Source organism: Nerophis ophidion, linkage group LG18 (assembly GCF_033978795.1).
Source record: "Nerophis ophidion isolate RoL-2023_Sa linkage group LG18, RoL_Noph_v1.0, whole genome shotgun sequence".
NCBI lineage: Eukaryota > Metazoa > Chordata > Actinopteri > Syngnathiformes > Syngnathidae > Nerophis > Nerophis ophidion.
In genome coordinates this window covers 4,347,154-4,368,840 of record NC_084628.1, presented here as the reverse complement: position 1 = coordinate 4,368,840, position 21,687 = coordinate 4,347,154, and the positions used below count along the sequence as shown (strand labels likewise).

At 41.4% G+C, this 21,687-nt stretch overlaps 1 protein-coding gene across 1 annotated transcript; it reads left to right on the top strand.

Moving 5' to 3' along the window:
• The first annotated feature begins 1,808 nt into the window (after nucleotides 1-1,808).
• On the top strand, nucleotides 1,809-15,501 carry LOC133537502 (zinc finger protein 79-like). Its single transcript, XM_061878575.1, has 2 exons — nucleotides 1,809-2,104; nucleotides 8,652-15,501. Exons 1-2 carry the CDS (start codon nucleotides 1,927-1,929, stop codon nucleotides 9,620-9,622), a joined length of 1,149 nt encoding a protein of 382 aa, XP_061734559.1. The 5' UTR covers nucleotides 1,809-1,926; the 3' UTR covers nucleotides 9,623-15,501.
• Nucleotides 15,502-21,687: the final 6,186 nt, after the last annotated feature.

The window sequence follows — 21,687 nt, the reverse complement described above, 5'->3', positions numbered from 1 at the left end:
TTTTTCGTGTTTTCTCCTCTTTTAGACTCAGACAAACTTTAATGATCCACAAGGGAAATTGTTCAACACAGTAGCTCAGTTACAATGATGGAAAGTGTAAGGATGGAAAGGACAATGCAGGTATAAATAGACTATGTATCGCAGGGGTGCCCATTACGTCGATCGCGAGCTACCAGTCGACCGCGGGGGGTGTGTCAGTCGATCTCCAGCCAGGCTTTTAAAAAAAATAGACCTAAAAATGAGTGATCATCAATCTTCACCAAGACGTCACTTAAATGACATTCACGGTACCGGAGGGTCTTGTGAGATGACGCTGGCTGCTGCAAGATCATTATTATGAAAATATGACCGAGAGGAAGGCGAGAAACACTTTTTATTTCGACAGACTCTCGCGCCGTACCTTCCGTCAAAACTCTAAAGGCCGACTGCACATTTCCTATCTTCACAATAAAAGCCCTGCTTCATGCTGCCTGCGCTAACTAAATACAGAGTCTCGGAAAACTGGCGTGCACAAGCGATCCCTCAGAAAGCTGGCGTGCACATCACTTGTGCACGCCAGCTTTCCGAGACTCTTATTTTGTTAGCGCAGGCAGCGTGAAGCAGGGCTTTTATTGTGAAGATAGGAAATGTGCAGTCGGCCTTTAGAGTTTTGACGGAAGGGACGGCGCGAAAGTCTGTTGAAATAAAAAGTGTTTCTCGCCTTCCTCTCTGTCATTTTTTCATAATAATGAACTGGCAGCAGCCAGCGTCATCTCACAAGACCCTCGGGTGCCGTGAATGTCAATCAAGCAAGCTACGGAATTTGCCGCCCATGTTTTTCTTGTAAAGTGTATGGAAGCTGGATGAATTAGATGCCAAAAACCAACCACTTTCATGTGGTATTGTACAGAAAGGACAACTTTTTTTCTCCTCCATTTGAAAATGTGGGCGTTATCATCATTACTGTCTGATTCCAATCAATGCAAGTCATCAGAATCAGGTAATACACCAACTTATATTCTTGTCTTTGTGAAAGAAAGACATCTATATGAGTTACACATGCTTGTATTATCATTAAACACATTTAACTTGTTTATAAAAATGTCTCTTTCATAAATAAATGAATATAGATGATATATATAAATGAGGTAGATCCCCTCGAGTTGGTCAATTGAAAAGTAGGTCGCCTGCAGAAAAAGTGTGGGCACCCCTGTTCCACAGTATATGCCTTGAGCTCTTATTTTGAAAGAGCTAAGAGCGGAAGTGGTGACACGTTACGGTGGGGCGGAGTTTTGAAAACAAACGAAATAAATTGGTCGTGTAAAACTGGAGCCCCCGTGTTTTTTTTTTTTTGTAGTTTTATACAGTATAGGCAACATATACACACCCTCGGTTCCACATTTTTTTTCCAAAGCGAGTTTAACAGTTTTTGCAGCTCGTCAACAACCGACACAAGATGGCAACGGCGTGACGTCATGATTAATTCCGCGGGTGTGAAACATTTTGTTTATTATTTATATATATATGTTTGTATTCTTTTTTTATTATTTTGAACTTACAACCCCCTGGCGCTGTTTTGTACTGTTTTAATAATGTTTTATAATGTTGTATATTGTTGTTTGTCTTACTGTTTGTAATTGTTGAAATTTATAAATAAAGCTTTAAAAAAAAAAAAAAGATTGAAGAAGGTAAAACATCTTTTTTTACTTTTCATTTGAGGAAACTTTCTTCAACCAAACTCTCCCTTTTTATTACAAATCTCATTCACAAAAAAAAAAAAAAAAAAAAAAAAACCTCCGTCGAAGAAGAAAAAGGCGGAAGTTGCCCCCGAGGCGGAAGTTGCACCCGAGGCGGAAGTTGCACCCGAGACGCAAACGGCGACACACATGCCCGTACTTGGCGACCACAAGGCAAGACGACGTTTAATCGACTTTAAAAACATTCAACATGTTCAAAGAGTTGGTGAAGGAGCGACTGATGGCGGCGGCCGATGAAATATTCGCACTGTTCGAAGGAACGATCGCGTCCTACGAGGAGGAACTTTCTCGAACAAAAGAAAGGAACGAGCTGCAACGACAACAACTGGACGCTGTTCGCAAGACTCAAACAGTTACACAACTTAAAGGTACTTTTTACGCTTATTTCTACAGGATTAGTCGATTAATTGTTGACGGTTTGGTGCCAGATTCTGAACATATTTGTATCCGCTGCTCAAGCAATATCCCTTTAAATGTACATACAGCTAGCCTAAATAGCCCGTTTAGCTCTCCCAACAAGTCAATAACATCAACAAAGAGCACGTTGTGCATTTACGCACAGCATGAAACGTTTGGTGGACAAACTGAGACAAAGGAGTGGAAGGTTTTACAAACCCTGTTTCCATATGAGTTGGGAAACTGTTAGATGTAAATATAAACGGAATACAATTGCAAATCCTTTTCAACCCATATTCAGTTGAATATGCTACAAAGACAACATATTTGATGTTCAAACCGATAAACATTTCTTGTTTGCAAATAATCATTAACTTTAGAATTTGATGCCAGCAACACGTGACAAAGAAGTTCGGAAAGGTGGAAATAAATACTGATAAAAGTTGTGGCATGCTCATCAAACACTTATATGAAACATCACACAGGTGTGCAGGCTAATTGGGAACAGGTGGGTGCCATGATTGGGTATAAAAGCAGCTTCCATGAAATGCTAAGTAATTCACAAACAAAAATGGGGCGAGGGTCACCACTTTGTAAGCAAATTGTCAAACAGTTTTAGAACAACATTTCTCAACGATCTATTGCAAAGAATTTAGGGATTTTGCCATCTACGGTCCGTAAAATCCTCAAAAGGTTCAGAGAATCTGGAGAAATGACTGCACGTAAGCGATGATATTACGGACCTTTGATTCCTCAGGCGGTACTGCATCAAAAAACGTACATCAGTCTGTAAAGGATATCACCACATGGGCTCAGGAACACTTCATAAAATCACTGTCTAACAATTGGAAAGATTTGTGTTGGTTTTTAGGGGTTGAGCTACACTTCCGTGTTTAGATACTAGCGCATCGATAACAACACAGTTTCAAACATGCCTTTTTTGTATATATATATATATATATTAAAGGCAAATATATATATATATATATATATATATATATATGTATATATATATATATATATATATATATATATATATATATATATATATATATGTATATGTTTATATATATAAAGGTTTATTTGGAACAGGGACAGATATCAATCAATCAATGTTTATTCATATAGCCCTAAATCACCAGTGTCTCAAAGGGCTGCACAAGCCACAATGACGTCCTCGGTTCAGATCGCACATCAGGGCAAGGAAAAACTCAACCCAGTGGGATGACAATGATAAACCTCGGAGAGGACCGCAGATGTGGTTGACCCCTCCACCCCCACCTCGCCCCCTATGGTGACCATTTCAATGTACGTCGGTCGAGTGGATCTAACATAATATTGTGAAAGTCCAGTCCTTAGTGGATCCAACATAATAGTGAGGGTCCAGTCCATAGTGGATCTAACATAATAGTGAGGGTCCAGTCCATAGTGGATCCAACATAATAGTGAGGGTCCAGTCCATAGTGGATCTAACATAATAGTAAGGGTCCAGTCCATAGTGGATCCAACATAATAGTGAGGGTCCAGTCCATAGGGGGGCCAGCAGGAGAAAATCCCAAGCGGAGACGGGTCGGCAGCGCAGAGATGTCCCCAACCGATGCACATGTGAGCGGTCCACCCCCGGGTCTCGACTCTGGACAGCCAGCATTTCATCCATGGCCATCTGCCCTCCTCACCCCCTCCACGAGGGTGAGGGGGGCAGAAAAGAAATGGCAGATCAACTTGTCTAAAAGGGGGGTCTTTTTAAAGGCTAGAGGATACAAATTAGTTTTAAGGTGGGATTTAAATGCTTCTACTGAGGTCATCTCGAACTGTTCCTGAGTACTGGAGCTCCAATAGAAAACGCACTATAGCCCGCAGACTTTTTTTGGGCTCTGGGAATCACTAATAAGCCGGAGCTTTCTTGAACGCAGATTTCTTGCCGGGACATATGATACAATACAATCAGCAAGATAGGATGGAGCTAAACCGTGTAGTATTTTGCAAGTAAAACCTTAAAGTCACATCTTCAGTGCACAGGAAGCCAGTGCTGGTGAGCCAGTACAGATATAGATATAGATACAGATATCTGAAACAGTTATCCAATGTATGCATCATAGTGTTTGTAGCCAAAGCAAATTTACAACACTTGTCCACAACAACAACATAGATAGATCTAACATCATTATAAATAGGAAATTAAAAAGAATAAGGCAAAGTGGAGTCGATAATAATAATAGTAATAATATAGACAAAGTGCAAACTAGATAAAAGCCAATAATAGTAATAATAATAATAACACAGACAAAGTGGAGATGAGATTAAAAAAAACAATTAGTAAAAATTAGTAACAACTAAACATGGGAACACAATTGTTGCTCAACTAGCCACCATTTTGTTTGTTTTTTGAAAGTGACAAGTATACTTTTCAAAGTGTCAGGTCGAGAGTTCCGTAGTCGTGGTCCTTTTACTGAAAAGGCACTCTGGGCAAAATATATTCTACGGAATTCTCACCTCAGCCTCACTTCCTAGGACACTTACAAATATCTGAAGAAGAGATTGTTTGTCTCCACATCTGGATGGGGTCTACAAATTAAGCATGAATCCCGGAAAGACAATGTCGGGCTTGTTCGTGCGTAGGTAAGTAACACGTTTGGCAGTAACGAGTGTCGTGCTGCTGCGCTCATGACGCTATAGCAGGGATGTCAAACATGCGGCCCTGATCAGGCCCTCGAACCTTTTCAATCCAGCCTTTGAGATGAGTCAGTGTAAAATTGAGCTGCATTTTTAACTTAAAGGGGAACATTATCACCAGACCTATGTAAGCGTCAATATATACCTTGATGGTGCAGAAAAAAGACCATATATATTTTTAACCGATTTCCGAACTCTAAATGGGTGTATTTTGGCGAATTAAACGCCTTTCTGTTTATTGCTCTGGTGGCGATGACGTCAGAACGTGACGTCACCGAGGTAACACAGCCGCCATTTTCATTTTCTACACATTACAAACACCGGGTCTTAGTTCTGTTATTTTCCGTTTTTTCGACAATTTTTTGGAACCTTGGAGACATCATGCCTCGTCGGTGTGTTGTCGGAGGGTGTAACAACACTAACAGGGAGGGATTCAAGTTGCACCGAAGATGCGAAAGTGTCTGCCGCCAGACCCTCATTGAATGTGCGGGAGTGTCTCCACATTTTACCGGCGATGACGGACATGACACAGAGATGTATGGATAACCCGCAGATGCATTTGCAACGATACGAAATCACAAAGGTGAGTTTTGTTGTTGACTTATGTGCTTATCAGACATATTTGGTTGTGGCGTGACTGCCAGCTAATCGATGCTAACATGCTACGCTCATCGATGCTAACATGCTATTTACCGGCGATGACAGACAGGGCACAGAGATGTATGGATAACCTGCAGATGCATTTGCAACGATAAAGTCAACGAAATCACAAAGGTGAGTTTTGTTGATGTTGACTTATGTGCTAATCAAACATATTTGGTTGCGGCGTGACTGCCAGCTAATCGATGCTAACATGCTATTTACCGGCGGTGCTAAAGCAGACATGGCACAGAAATGTATGGATAACCTTCATATGCATTTGCAACTATATTACGTTTCCTTCCACCCACATTTAATGCGAAACAAACACTTACCGATCGACAGATTTAAGTTGCTCCATTATCACAAAATGCAAAAGTCCCGATCGTTTGGTGCGCACATTTTACCGGCGATGCTAACGCAGCTATTCGGCCATGCTATGGCTATGAATAGCGTCAATAGCTCTTCGCTCAATAGCTTCAGCTTCTTCTTCAATACTTTCATACTCCAACCATCAGTTTCAATACATGCGTAATCTGTTGAATCGCTTAAGTCGCTGAAATCCGAGTCTGAATCCGAGCTAATATCTTGCTGTGGTATTCCCATTGTTTGTTTACACTGGCAGCATTGTATGACGTCACAGGAAAATGGATAGTGGTTTCGAAGATAGCGAAAATAAGGCACTTTAAAGCTTTTTTTAGAGATATTCCGGGACCGATAAAATTTTGAAAAAAACTTCAAAAAATACAACAAGCCACTGGGAACTGATTTTTATTGTTTTTAAGCCTTTTGATATTGTGATAATGTTCCTCTTTAAAGAAGCTGTTTTTCTAAATGTGTCCACTGGATGTCGCAATAGCAATTCTGTTAGGCAAGCAAATAGTTTATATCGGGGCGAGCAAGTATACCAAGCAAGAGGTACACGGTTTTTATGTTTATTGTTCAATCCTAGATGGGTTGTGACTTAAAGTTTAATTGCTTTGTAGAGACACTGAGACTAAGTCTACATTCATCGTGTTCTTCGTGGTGTTTTTAAAACTGCACCATTTTTTTCCTCAGAATTTTTAACTAACTTGAAGTGTTTTGTCAAGAGGATTATATGCGATACGTCCCTTTTTTGTTATAGAATGTGCTTGTTTTATTTTGGGCCGAAGTTAAACAAAGAGAACCATCTGAAGTTGTAGAAGTTTTATTTTTAACTTATTATGCCATGATTTTACCCGTCCGGCCCACGTGGAAATAGATGGTTCTCCATGCGGCCCTTGGGCTAAAATGAGAAAGAGAGAAAAATGTATGTTTTGTTGCAGTTAATTTTCTTTCTAGAGATATATAAAACTACTAATATTAATAGATTTTATTTGTAAAAGCACTTTACATTGACCAAACAACCTTAAAGTGCTACAGTGCATTTATTTAAATACTGTATTACTGTACATTGTAATTGTTATATATTGTTTATATGATATAGACACTACAATATATCAGTATATATAATATAATGTACATCTATTATGTAAATATTACGTATATATGTTATTTTATATCGCTATATTTAGTCTATACCTGCATTGTCCTTTCCATCCTTGTAACTGAGCTACTGTGTGGAAAATTTCCCTTGTGGATTCTTAGTTTGTCCGTCTAAAAAAATCATAAATGATAGAACCACAAATAGCTGCCCCCGACGAGTAAAATGAAAGCAAGAGCAGCCTAAAAGCTAGAACTAGCACCTAATATCTAACAAAACGATTTTTTTTTAAAAAGAAGGGTTTTTAAGCCTTCTTTAAAAGCATCCACAGTCTGTGGTGCCCTCAGGTGGTCAGGGAGATCGTTCCACAGATTTGGTGCGGCGGAACAGAAAGCCCAGTCTCCCATAGTTCGGAACTTTGTCCTCTGAGGTTGGAGGAGGTTAGAGGTAGAAGGGGGCATTTCCATGGAGGCTCTGGTGAGTTAGTAGGGAGACTTTGTCTTCAATCCTGAGTGGAACAGGAAGCCAGTGAAGGCATGTGTGATGTGGTTGTATTTCCGCACTCTCATGAGGATCCTAGCAGCACTATTCCGTAAGTACTGCAGCTCCTGGATGTTCTTGCCGGGGATCCCGACAAGAAGTGAGTTGCGGTAGTCGAGCCTGGAGGAGACATACATATATATATATATATATATATATATATATATATATATATATATATATAATATACACTTCAAACCTCTACAAGTCATGTCTGCAGTTATTTTTATGGCGTGACGAGCTACACATTTCTGAGTCTAAAGAACCAGTCACTATTTTGTCATGGATTAGTCATGTGAAGTGAATTGTGAATTATATTTATATAGCGCTTTTTCTCTAGTGACTCAAAGCGCTTTACATAGTGAAACCCAATATCTAAGTTACATTTAAACCCGTGTGGGTGGCACTGGGAGCAGGTGGGTAAAGTGTCTTGCCCAAGGACACAACGGCAGTGACTAGGATGGCGGAAGCGGGAATCGAACCTGCAACCCTCAAGTTGCTGGCACGGCTGCTCTACCAACCGAGCTATACCGACAATGACGAAATGTTTGATCTATATTTTGAAAAATGAACTTCAAATTTTATCAATAAAATCTACTATTTACTGTCACCGTGGAAAGTGGGGAGGGGTTATTTTTTTTCTTTTTTAGGGGAGGGTGTAACAGAAAATATCTGTCCTAAAATTTGTAGTGTAGCATGTTGAGCTATTCCTTGTCTTCTAGTCCTCCAGTGATAATGGTACTTATAAGAAACACATTTTATTGTCCACCATTGAGGCAAAGATACCTGATAACAGCACACTGTGTATGGAAATGCTTTAATTAGCCACATGAGCTAAATCTCTGCTAACCCGGAGACCTTTGATTGATTGATTGATTGATTGATTTATATTTTTATTAGTAGATTGCACAGTACAGTACATATTCCGTACAATTGACCACTAAATGGTAACACCCGAATAAGTTTTTCAACTTGTTTAAGTTGGGGTCCACGTTAATCAATTCATGGTAAAAATAAAAAGATTATCTCCAGTAAAACCCTAACCCCTCATGGTCAACAATGATGATGATAAGGGAAACAGAGCTCTGGTATCTGAATAGTACGATTGGTTCAGATGTAAAAATGTGGATTGGTGCCTCCCTACAAGACAGTACATGGCAAGCCAGAAAAAAACGTGTTTTTAAGTTGTTTGTGTCTTGCAGACATCCAGCCGCTGATTGTTTGTCAGGATGGACGTCCCTCTGAGCTGCAGAAGCAGAAGGATCCACAGCCCCTGCACATTAAAGAGGAGGAGGAGCAGGAGGAGGAGGACCTCTGGATCATTCGTCTTCCAGCGCCGGAGGAAGATAATCTCGCAAAATTGCCACAGGCTGGTGTCTCCATGAAGTATGAAGACCGTGACCACATACCACTTCAGTCCTCGCCGCTTCGTCGCCGTCCAGGTAAGGAGAACAAACGGGCGGAGTCTCCAAGGAGCAGCTCACCAAAACACGCGACGACAGAAGATGACGGAGATGACTGCGGAGGATCCCAAGCAGACAACCTCTTGGCTCCACTCTCAGATAGTGACAGCACAATATCTCACTCCGACAAAGGCAGGTACGACACCCAAAAACCTTTGTGCAGTGGTACGGACTGTGAAAGTGACATGAGGACGCCGACTGACAACCTACAGTCCGAACACTCCGAAAAAAAGACACATTCGATTACGGGGAATATTCACAAGAGAACACACACAGTGGAAAAAGCTTTTGTTTGTCCGTTTTGTGATAAACGATTCTCTCAACAATCAACAATGTTAAATCACATTCGAACGCACACAGGAGAAAAACCGTTCAGTTGTTTTGTTTGTGCTAAACGATTCTCTCAAAAATGCACCATGTTAAATCACATGAGAACGCACACGGGAGAAAAGCCTTTTGTTTGTTCATTTTGTGGCGAACGCTTCACGCAGAAAACATATTTGGTGTCGCACAGGAGAACGCACACAGGAGAAAAGCCCTTTAGTTGTTCAGCCTGTGGTAAAATATTCTCTTATAAGTCAAATATGGTCAAGCACATGAGAACGCACACAGGAGAAAAACCTTTCAGTTGTTCAGTGTGCGAGAAACCGTTCTCTGATAAGTCAAATATGTTAAAACATATGAGAAAACACAAGACGATGGCCTTTTAGTTGTTGCCAAAGATTCTTTAAAGGAGTCCAATCTGGTGAAACACTAAAAAACGCACAAAGCAGGGAAACACTATTCGTTATTTTACTTACTTCCTGTTTACCTCCAGGCAAGTAAAGGATTAAAGGAACTTTGTCATACCAACACATATGACTGCACTCACATAATTTTTGGAGTAATTAGATTTTCCAGGTATATTGGTGGCACAAGTCTATAAGACACATTGAAACAAGGCGCTTTAGTTCATTCAATGTCTCCGTCCTCCTCCAGCCCTTGTGCTGGATTTTGTGCGGTTGCTTTTCCTTTTTCTATGGCCGAGATGTCAGGTCCATTGTTTTGAACTTTTAGTGGTTTCTTCTGCATGATGAGTGTGATTGCATAAGGGCTGACTAAATAAGTGCGTTTGATTTAAAGTGAACTATTGAATTGAAGTGAAGTGAATTATATTTATATAGCGCTTTTCTCTAGAGACTCAAAGCGCTTTACATAGTGAAACCCAATATCTAAGTTACATTTAAACCAGTGTGGGTGGCACTGGGAGCAAGTGGGTAAAGTGTCTTGCCCAAGGACACAACGGCAGTGACTAGGATGGCGGAAGCGGGAATCGAACCTGCAACCCTCAAGTTGCTGGCAAGGCCACTCTACCAACCGAGCTATACCGTGATCCGTTTGGCCATTTCATTGGTCTATATTTTCAACTGCGGGGAGGGTAAAGGCCTACTGAAATGAGATTTTCTTATTTAAACGGGGATAGCAGCTCCATTCTATGTGTCATACTTGATCATTTTGTGATATTGACATATTTTTGCTGAAAGGATTTAGTAGAGAACGTCGACGATAAAGTTCGCAACTTTTGGTCGCTAATAAAAAAGCCTTGCCTGTACCGGAAGTAGCAGACGATGTGCGCTTGACGTCACGGGTTGTGGAGCTCCTCACATCTGAACATTGTTTACAATCATGGCCACTAGCAGCGAGAGCGATTCAGACCGAGAAAGCGACGATTTCCCCATTAATTTGAGCGAGGATGAAAGATTTGTGGATGAGGAAAGGACTAGAGAAAAAAAAGATGAGGAGAGTGAGAGCGATTCAGATGTTATTAGACACATTTACTAGGATAATTCTGGAAAATCCCTTATCTTCTTATTGTGTTACTAGTGTTTTAATGAGATTATATGGTCGGACCGGAAAGTCGGAGGGGTGTGGTGACCGCCAGTGTCTTCGATGGAAGCCACGTTTTTTCGACAAGGCAAGGCTGCCGGGCTGAGATTTTTTTTTTCCCCCCTCCACGGTGTAAGCATCCGACGGTCGGTGGCGGCTGGTGGGAGGAGGCAAGAGAGTCCGCAGCTGCAGGAGGCACGACGCAAGCTCTCCGCTCATAACTACGGTTAGAGCCGACTTAATACCACCATTTGCACACCGAAACCTGCCGGTTCACATGTGGTAGGCAACCATGTTCGCTTGACCGCTCTGTTCCATAGTAAAGCTTCACCGGCTGTGTTTGTGTTTCTAAAGGTGGCCGCAATACACCGCTTCCCACCTACATCTTTCTTCTTTGACGTCTCCATTATTAATTGGACAAATTGCAAAAGATTCAGCAGCGCAGATGTCCAGAATACTGTGTAATTATGCGATTAAAGCAGACGACTTTTAGCTGGGATCAGTGCTGGATCAAAATGTCCGCTACAATCCGTGACGTCACGCGCACGCGTCATCATACCGCGACGTTTTCAACAGGATACTTTGCGCGAAATTTAAAATTGCAATTTAGTAAACTAAAAAGGCCGTATTGGCATGTGTTGCAATGTTAATATTTCATCATTGATATATAAACTATCAGACTGCGTGGTCGCTAGTAGTGGCTTTCAGTAGGCCTTTTAAATTTATCGGTTGCATTTGAAGCTAGTCAACCCGGGGAAAAAAAATCCATATAATATCTGCAACATTGTATAAAGTGCATTATTCAAAACATGGCCAAATAGTATTGGCTTATACTCCGGAAATTACAGTATGTCAAAATATTTTTTTAAGGAAAGATTCCCTGAAAACAGGAGGACCCCTTACTGTATTTAACCAATCATTGTCGACAGCACACACTACCCCTGTGAAGGTTCCAGGAAGTTTCCAAAACTTCAACCGAGCTCACGAGAACTCAGAAAAGTTCCTGAAGAACTAGTTTAGGGTGTAAACACAGGGCGATCTTTATTTCCTGTAAAAGTTCCTGTGGTGGAAAAGGGAATTTTGAAAGCAAAACCAAAATGATCTAATTTTGTAGGGTTGTTTAGTTACCAGTGACTTTGTTTTGCTTCAAAATTGTTTTATAATATAAGAGTAAAGAACTGGTAGTTTAAATATTCTGTTGATATTATTTAACTGTCAATAGTACTCATCTTAAGCAAACTGATAAAAATGGACAGTTAAAGTTAAAGTAGCAATGATTGTCACACACACACCAGGTGTGGCGAAATTATTCTCTGCATTTGACCCATCACCCTTGTTCACCGCCTGGGAGGTGAGGGGAGCAGTGAGCAGCAGCACTGGTCGCGCCCGGGAATCATTTTTGGTGATTGAACCCCCAATTCCAACCCTGAGTGCCAAGCAGGGAGGTAAATGATAAATGATAAATGGGTTGTACTTGTATAGCGCTTTTCTACCTTCAAGGTACTCAAAGCGCTTTGACACTACTTCCACATTTACCCATTCACACACACATTCACACACTGATGGAGGGAGCTGCCATGCAAGGCGCCAACCAGCACCCATCAGGAGCAAGGGTGAAGTGTCTTGCTCAGGACACAACGGACGTGACGAGGTTGGTTCCAGGTGGGATTTGAACCAGTGACCCTCGGGTTGCGCACGGCCACTCTCCCACTGCGCCACGCCGTCCCAACTACACACACCGAAACCTGCCGGTTCACATGTGGTAGGCAACCATGTTCGCTTGACCGCTCTGTTCCATAGTAAAGCTTCACCGGCTGTGTTTGTGTTTCTAAAGGTGGCCGCGATACACCGCTTCCCACCTACATCTTTCTTCTTTGACGTCTCCATTATTAAATGAACAAATTGCAAAAGATTCAGCAGCGCAGATGTCCAGAATACTGTGTAATTATGCGATTAAAGCAGACGACTTTTAGCTGGGATCAGTGCTCGATCAAAATGTCCGCTACAATCCGTGACGTCACACGCACGCGTCATCATACCGCCACGTTTTCAACAGGATACTTTGCGCGAAATTTAAAATTGCAATTTAGTAAACTAAAAAGGCCGTATTGGCATGTGTTGCAATGTTAATATTTCATCATTGATATATAAACTATCAGACTTCGTGGTCGGTAGTAGTGGCTTTCAGTAGGCCTTTTAAATTTATCGGTTGCATTTGAAGCTAGTCAACCCGGGGAAAAAAATCCATATAATATCTGCAACATTGTATAAAGTGCATTATTCAAAACATGGCCAAATAGTATTGGCTTATACTCCGGAAATTACAGTATGTCAAAATATTTTTTTCCCGGTGCGTGTTCATAAATTTAAGGAAAGATTCCCTGAAAACAGGAGGACCCCTTACTGTATTTAACCAATCATTGTCGACAGCACACACTACCCCTGTGAAGGTTCCAGGAAGTTTCCAAAACTTCAACGGAGCTCACGAGAACTCAGAAAAGTTCCTGAAGAACTAGTTTAGGGTGTAAACACAGGGCGATCTTTATTTCCTGTAAAAGCTCCTGTGGTGGAAAAGGGAATTTTGAAAGCAAAACCAAAATGATTTAATTTTGTAGGTTGTTTAGTTACCAGTGACTTTGTTTTGCTTCACAATTGTTTTATAATATAAGAGTAAAGAACTGGTAGTTTAAATATTCTGTTGATATTATTTAACTGTCAATAGTACTCATCTTAAGCAAACTGATAAAAATGGACAGTTAAAGTTAAAGTAGCAATGATTGTCACACACACACCAGGTGTGGCGAAATTATTCTCTGCATTCGACCCATCACCCTTGTTCACCCCCCTGGGAGGTGAGGGGAGCAGTGAGCAGCAGCACTGGTCGCGCCCGGGAATCATTTTTGGTGATTGAACCCCCAATTCCAACCCTGAGTGCCAAGCAGGGAGGTAAATGATAAATGATAAATGGGTTGTACTTGTATAGCGCTTTTCTACCTTCAAGGTACTCAAAGCGCTTTGACACTACTTCCACATTTACCCATTCACACACACATTCACACACTGATGGAGGGAGCTGCCATGCAAGGCGCCAACCAGCACCCATCAGGAGCAAGGGTGAAGTGTCTTGCTCAGGACACAACGGACGTGACGAGGTTGGTTCCAGGTGGGATTTGAACCAGTGACCCTCGGGTTGCGCACGGCCACTCTCCCACTGCGCCACGTCGTCCCAACTACACACACCGAAACCTGCCGGTTCACATGTGGTAGGCAACCATGTTCGCTTGACCGCTCTGTTCCATAGTAAAGCTTCACCGGCTGTGTTTGTGTTTCTAAAGGTGGCCGCGATACACCGCTTCCCACCTACATCTTTCTTCTTTGACGTCTCCATTATTAAATGAACAAATTGCAAAAGATTCAGCAGCGCAGATGTCCAGAATACTGTGTAATTATGCGATTAAAGCAGACGACTTTTAGCTGGGATCAGTGCTGGATCAAAATGTCCGCTACAATCCGTGACGTCACGCGCACGCGTCATCATACCGTGACGTTTTCAACAGGATACTTTGCGCGAAATTTAAAATTGCAATTTAGTAAACTAAAAAGGCCGTATTGGCATGTGTTGCAATGTTAATATTTCATCATTGATATATAAACTATCAGACTGCGTGGTCGGTAATGGGTCCCATTTTTTTAGTCTTTGGTATGACTCGGCCGGGGTTTGAACTCACAACCGACCGATTTCAGGGCGGACACTCTAACCACTAGGCCACTGAGTAGGCCTGTGCCTTATTATCCGTAATTACTTACTGCCCATGTTGCCTTTTTGGCAAGCAGGGCAACAAAAAAGATTTCCGGACACCTTACTTTATTTTTGTCTTGGTTTTATATTGTTAGAGTTCTATATGTTATCAGGCTCTGTTGAGTCTGTCTCTGAAATTGATGTCTGCACCCAGTCATGTGTTACAGTACTCCCAAGACATGTGGACTCATTGATTGTTGTTGGGTTACTTTATACAGATCATTAGTTTATGGATCTGAAATATCAAGGGTCGTCATTTCCGTTCAATTTGTGTTAAGTTTGAGCAACTTGAGAGTTTTTCCTCCAGGGTGTTTGTACCTGTGCTGTCCGTCTATGGTATAGCAGTAGTTTACATGTACTGTAGTGATAGGTGAAGTATGGCCAAGTTAAAATAGCAAGGACGCAATAAAAAAAATGGAAATAATGAAATTATTCCAAAGTCAACAGTAAATCAAAAACACAAAAAAATCACTGCGATGGCAGAACGATTATGGTCTGAGAAAAGCAAAGTCCAAACTGGCGCTACAAAAGATAGCTCGCCACTTCAAGGATAGCATGAAAACAGTCCCTAAAACTGCAAGAAGATAGTTCAGGTCGGCAGCAACACAACCAGCACCATCACAATAAACATCGGGGTCCTCCAAGGATCCGTTCTTAACCCCCTGCCCTTCTTGAATTCTCCTCATTCTCTTTCATTTACCTTTTATTCTTGCACATTTGGCTATGGGTGTTTGTTTATTTCAGGTTAGATTGTACATATTCATGCTACTATTTACATTTTGAATATACGTTTTATTGGTATGTGTTGTTTGTACTTTGGGAAGGGGGGGGAAAAGGAAACAGGATTTTCATGCTCTGGACATATGGTGAATTAGCAATAAAGACTCTTGAATCTTTGAATAAAAGTACCAGTAATAAAAGTAACAGTACGAGTGGTCATTTTATATGCGCCTTTGGAAATGTCAATAGAAGTCAAAAAAAGATTTAAAGGATGTGTGGAGATAAAATTACAAACCCCGTTTCCATATGTGTTGGTAAATTGTGTCAGATGTGAATATAACAAAGAATGATTTGCAAATCATTTTCAACCCATATTCAGATGAATATGCCACAAAGACAACATATTTGATGTTCAAACTACTAAAAAAAATTTGGGGGGCAAATATTCATTAACTTTAAAATTTTATGCCAGCAACACGTGACAAAAAAGTTGGGAAAGGTGGCAATAATTACTGATAAAATTGAAGAATGCTTATCAAACACTTATTTGGAACATCCCACAGGTGTGCAGGCTAATTGGGAACAGGTGGGTGCCATGATTGGGTATAAAAACAGCTTCCCAAAAAATGCTCAGTCTTTCACAAGAAAGGATGGGGCGAGGTACACCCCTTTGTCCACAACTGCGTGAGCAAATAGTCAAACCGTTTAAGAACAACGTTTCTCAAAGTGCAATTGCAAGAAATTTAGGGATTTCAACATCTACGCTCCATAATATCATCAAAAGGTTCAGAGAATCTGGAGAAATCACTCCACGTAAGCGGCATGGTCGGAAACCAAAATTGAATGACCATCACCTTCGATCCCTCAGGCGGCACTGTATCAAAAACCGACATCATTCTCTAAAGGATATCACCACATGGGCTCAGGAACACTTCAGAAAACCACTTTCACTAAATACAGTTCGTCGCTTCATCTTTAAGTGCAAGTTAAAGCTTTACTATGCAAAGCGAAAGCCATTTATCAACAACATCCAGAAACGCCGCCTGCTTCTCTGAGCCTGACATCGTGCAAGATGGACTGATGCTGTGGTCTGACGATTCCACATTTCAAATTGTTTTTGGAAATATTCGACATCGTGTCATCCGGAACATAGGGAAAGTGAACCATCCAGACTGTCATCGACAGGACGGCGTGGCGCAGTGGGAGAGTGGCCGTGCGCAACCCGAGGGTCACTGGTTCAAATCCCACCTAGAACCAACCTCGTCACGTCCGTTGTGTCCTGAGCAAGACACTTCACCCTTGCTCCTGATGGGTGCTGGTTGGCGCCTTGCATGGCAGCTCCCTCCATCAGTGTGTGAATGTGTGTGTGAATGGGTAAATGTGGAAGTAGTGTCAAAGCGCTTTGAGTACCTTGAAGGTAGAAAAGCGCTATACAAGTACAACCCATTTATCGACGCAAAGTTCAAAAGCCAGCATCTGTGATGGTATGGGGGTGCATTAGTGCCCAAGGCATGGGTAACTTACACATCTGTGAAGGCACCATTAATGCTGAAAGGTACATACAGGTTTTGGAACAACATATGCTGCCATCTAAGCGCCGTTTTTTTCAAGGACGCCCCTGCTTATTTCAGCAAGAGAATGCCAAGCCACATTCGAGACATATTAGAACAGCGTGGCTTCGTAAAAAAAAGGGTGTGGGTACTTTCCTGGCCCGCCTGCAGTCCAGACCTGTCTCCCATCGAAAATGTGTGGCGCATTTTGAAGCGTAAAATACGACTGTTGAACGATTGAAACTCTACATAAAACAAGAATGGGAAAGAATTCCACTTTCAAAGCTTCAACAATTAGTTTCCTCAGTTCCCAAACGTTTATTGAGTGTTGTTAAAAGAAAAGGTGATGTAACACAGTGGTGAACATGCCCTTTCCCAACTACTTCGGCACGTGTTGCAGCCATGAAATTCTAAGTGAATTATTATTTGCAAAAAAAAATAAAGTTTGAGTTTTAACATCAAATATCTTGTCTTTGTAGTGTATTCAGTTGAATATGGCTTGAAAATAATTAGCAAATCATTTGTATTCTGTTTATATTTACATCTAACACAATTTCCCAACTCATATGGAAACGGGGTTTGTATATCACATCTATATAACATCAGACCATCCATCCACTTTTTAACGCTTATTCCTTTCGGGGTCTCGGGCGGTGCTGGAGCCCATCTCAGCTGCAATCGGGCGGAAGGCGGGGTACACCCTGGACAAGTCGCCACCTCACCACAGGGCCAACACAGATAGACAGACAACATTCACACTCACTTTCACACACTAGGGTCCATTTAGTGTTGCCAATCAACCTATCCCCAGGTGCATGTTTTTGGTGGTGGGAGGAAGCCGGAGTACCCGGAGGGAACCCACGCAGTCACGGGGAGAACATGCAAGCTCCACACAGAAAGATCCCGAGCGCAGGATCGAACCCAGGACCTGCCCTAACATCAGACCCTAATAAGATAATCTAATAATACATTATATCAGCAATGAGTTTTGCACTGATAGAAAGCTATCCATCATAACATTAGAAAAATCCAAAGTGTAAGTGGAAATTTCTATGTAAAAGTGTTTAAAATAAAAGTGTCCGCATAAACGTGCATTAAAATTAAGATTTTTTTACCCTTACCAAACGAAATCTTGGTCTGGTTATTCCTTCTTTGAGCACATTATAGGGTTGTATCCCTGTTATCCAGCAGCAACAAATACATATTCTTACATTTGGAAAGGAACTTGTAGACTTAAAGCGCCGCATTTAGTTCAGTAAAAGTATGTGTGACCAATAATAATTTTCTTTAAATAATTGTTTGTATTCAAATCAGTCATTGCTTCAACTGTTGCAGGATATTTTGAGCATTGTGTATTTTTATGAAGTATCTGTTCACTATACTTGAATAGTTTCCTTTATTTACAGTAACTAATCAATCAATCAATGTTTATTTATATAGCCCCAAATCACAAATGTCTCAAAGGACTGCACAAACCATTACGACTACGACATCCTCGGAAGAACCCACTAAAGGGCAAGGAAAACTCACACCCAGTGGGCAGGGAGAATTCACATCCAGTGGGACGCCAGTGACAATGCTGACTATGAGAAACCTTGGAGAGGACCTCAGAAGTGGGCAACCCCCCCCTCTAGGGGACCGAGAGCAATGGATGTCGAGCGGGTCTAACATGATACTGTGAAAGTTCAATCCATAGTGGCTCCAACACAGCCGCGAGAGTTCAGTTCAAAGCGGATCCAAGACAGCAGCGAGAGTCCCGTCCACAGGAAACCATCTCAAGCGGAGGTGGATCAGCAGCGTAGAGATGTCCCCAATCGATACAGGCGAGCGGTCCATCCTGGGTCCCGACGAGCGGTCCATCCTGGGTCTCGACTCTGGACAGCCAGTACTTCATCCATGGTCATCGGACCGGACCCCCTCCACAAGGGAGGGGGGGGCATAGGAGAAAAAAGAAAAGAAGCGGCAGATCAACTGGTCTAAAAAGGAGGTCTATTTAAAGGCTAGAGTATACAGATGAGTTTTAAGGTGAGACTTAAATGCTTCTACTGAGGTAGCATCTCGAACTGTTACCGGGAGGGCATTCCAGAGTACGGAAAACGCTCTATAGCCCGCAGACTTTTTTTGGGCTATAGGAATCAATAATAAACCGTAGTCTTTTGAACACAGATTTCTTGCCGGGACATATGGTACAATACAATCGGCAAGATAGGATGGAGCTAGACCGTGTAGTATTTTATACGTAAGTAGTAAAACCTTAAAGTCACATCTTAAGTGCACAGGAAGCCAGTGCAGGTGAGCCAGTACAGGTGTAATGTGATCAAACTTTTTTGTTCTTGTCAAAAGTCTAGCAGCCCCATTTTGTACCAACTGTAATCTTTTAATGCTAGACATGGGGAGACCCGAAAATAATACGTTACAGTAATCGAGACGAGGCGTAACAAACGCATGGATAATGATCTCGGCGTCTTTAGTGGACAAAATGGAGCGAATTTTAGCGATATTACGGAGATGAAAGAAGGCCGTTTTAGCAACGCTTTTAATGTGTGACTCAAAGGAGAGAGTTGGGTCGAAGATAATATCTAATGATAGATATGTTTATTTATTAATTTTATTTTTTTTAACTCACCTTTTTGCAGGTTTTCTTTCTTCCTCAGCGCTCATATTGACTTACTTACTTCGGCCTTTAAATTCCCTAAGGAAACTCCTCCATCCCCTTCGGTCTTGTGCCCTCCGCTCCAGTTGTTGCCATGACTGCTCTGTGGTTCTACTCCAGGGGTCGGCAACCCAAAACACTGAAAGAACCACATTGGACCAAAAAAATACAAAAATGAAAAGCCGTATATACTGAAAGTCTTATAGTGAAGGCAACACATGACGTAAGTATCTATATCACCTATAATAGCCTACTATCAAAATGACTATATGTCACGGACTGAAGCAAATCTTCATTGACAGAAAGGTAGAAATGTTATATATTTATTCTACACATTTTTGCAACGTTAGAAACCATTAGTACAAACCCTGTTTCCGTATGAGTTGGGAAATTGTGTTAGATGTAAATATAAACAGAATACAATGATTTGCAAATCCTTTTCAACCCATATTCAGTTGAATATGCTACAAAGACAACATATTTGATGTTAAAGGCCTACTGAAAGCCACTTCTAGCGACCACACAGTCTGATAGTTTATATATCAATGATGAAATATTAACATTGCAACACATGCCAATACGGCCTTTTTAGTTTACTAAATTGCAATTTTAAATTTCCCGCGGAGTTTCTTGTTGAAAACGTCGCCGAATGTTGACGCGTGCGCGTGACGTCACGGACTGTCGGGAAATATTAGCGCAGCACCACTTGCGGGTAAAAGTCGTCTCTTCATCGCGCAATTAAACCGTATTCTGGACATCTGTGTTGCTGAATCTTTTTGCAATTTGTTCAATTAATAATGGAGAAGTCCAAGTAGAAAGATGGAGGTTGGAAGCTTTAGCCTTTAGCCACACAAACACACGGTGATTCCTTGTTTAAAATTCCCGCAGGTGAAGCTTTACTATGGATCAGAGCGGTCAAGCGAACATGGATCCCGACCACTTGTCAACCGGCAGGTTTTGGTGAGAAAAATAGTGTTAAAAAGTCGGCTCTTACCGGAGATTTGTGGAGTTTGCGCCGTCCCTCAGACACTGGCCTCAAGACACCCGTGGACACACCCCTCCGACTATCAGGTACTATTTATTCTCACTAAAACACTAGCAACACAATAGAAAGATAAGGGATTCCCAGAATTATCCCAGTAAATGTGTCTTAAAAACCTCTGAATCCGTCTCATTGCAATCGCCTTTTTTTTTCCTTTTTCTTAGTCCTTAGCTATCAATATCATCATCCACAAATCTTTCATCCTCGCTCAAATTAATGGGGATATTCTCGTTTTCTCGGTCCGAATAGCTCTTGCTGCTGGAGGCTCCCATTAGAAACAATGTAAGGACGTCATCGTCTGCTACTTCCGGTACAGGCAAGGCTTTTTTATTAGCGACCAAAAGTTGCGAACTTTATCGTGGATGTTCTCTACTAAATCCTTTCAGCAAAAATATGGCAATATCGCGAAATGATCAAGTATGACACATAGAATGGACCTGCTATCCCCGTTTAAATAAGAACATCTCATTTCAGTAGGCCTTTAAAACTGATAAACATTTTTTTGTTGTTGCAAATATTCATTGTCTGCTGCTAATCTTGAGCAGCATAGACATCTTATAAGTAGACGTAACATTGGCTGCTGTGACGCGAGAAATTGGGCCGCCATCTTGAAGTGGTGATGAGAAGCCGGCGGGCAGCCTAAACTGACAGTTGATGGGTAGAAAACTGTCAGCGTTTTCCTGCTCAAATGAGCCTTGCTACTTCCGGTACAGGCAAGGCTTTTTTATTAGCGACCAAAAGTTGCGAACATCGTCGATGTTCTTTACTAAATCCTTTCAGCAAAAATTTCGCAATATCGCAAAATGATCAAGTATGACACATAGAATGGACCTGCTATCCCCGTTTAAAGAACATCTCATTTCAGTAGGTCTTGAAGTATTTGGTAGACACTTTTATCCAAAGCGACATACATATAAAACAATCACTGTAAACATTATCATTTAAAGTGTAATACAAATTAAAGCTGCAAGCAGCGTTGGTCGGGTCCGCCTTTGGCTGTTGCCGCCGTATGCCGAGTCCTGATCTTAGTCAGACCTACACAGAAGTTTTTTATTCCATGTCTCTACGACATTTCTAACAGAAGTTACATGCAGTTTTGTCTGTTTTTTTTCCTAGGGGGCGCTAAGCGCAGCTTTGATTTTTGG

What these genes read in the sequence shown, in the direction of transcription:
- LOC133537502 (XM_061878575.1), top strand. Translation starts at nt 1,927, where the DNA reads ATGTTCAAAGAGTTGGTGAAGGAGCGACTGATGGCGGCGGCCGATGAA. An exon ending in AACAGTTACACAACTTAAAG is followed by an intron (nt 2,105 to 8,651) that starts GTACTTTTTACG and finishes TGTGTCTTGCAG; the next exon opens with ACATCCAGCCGCTGATTGTT.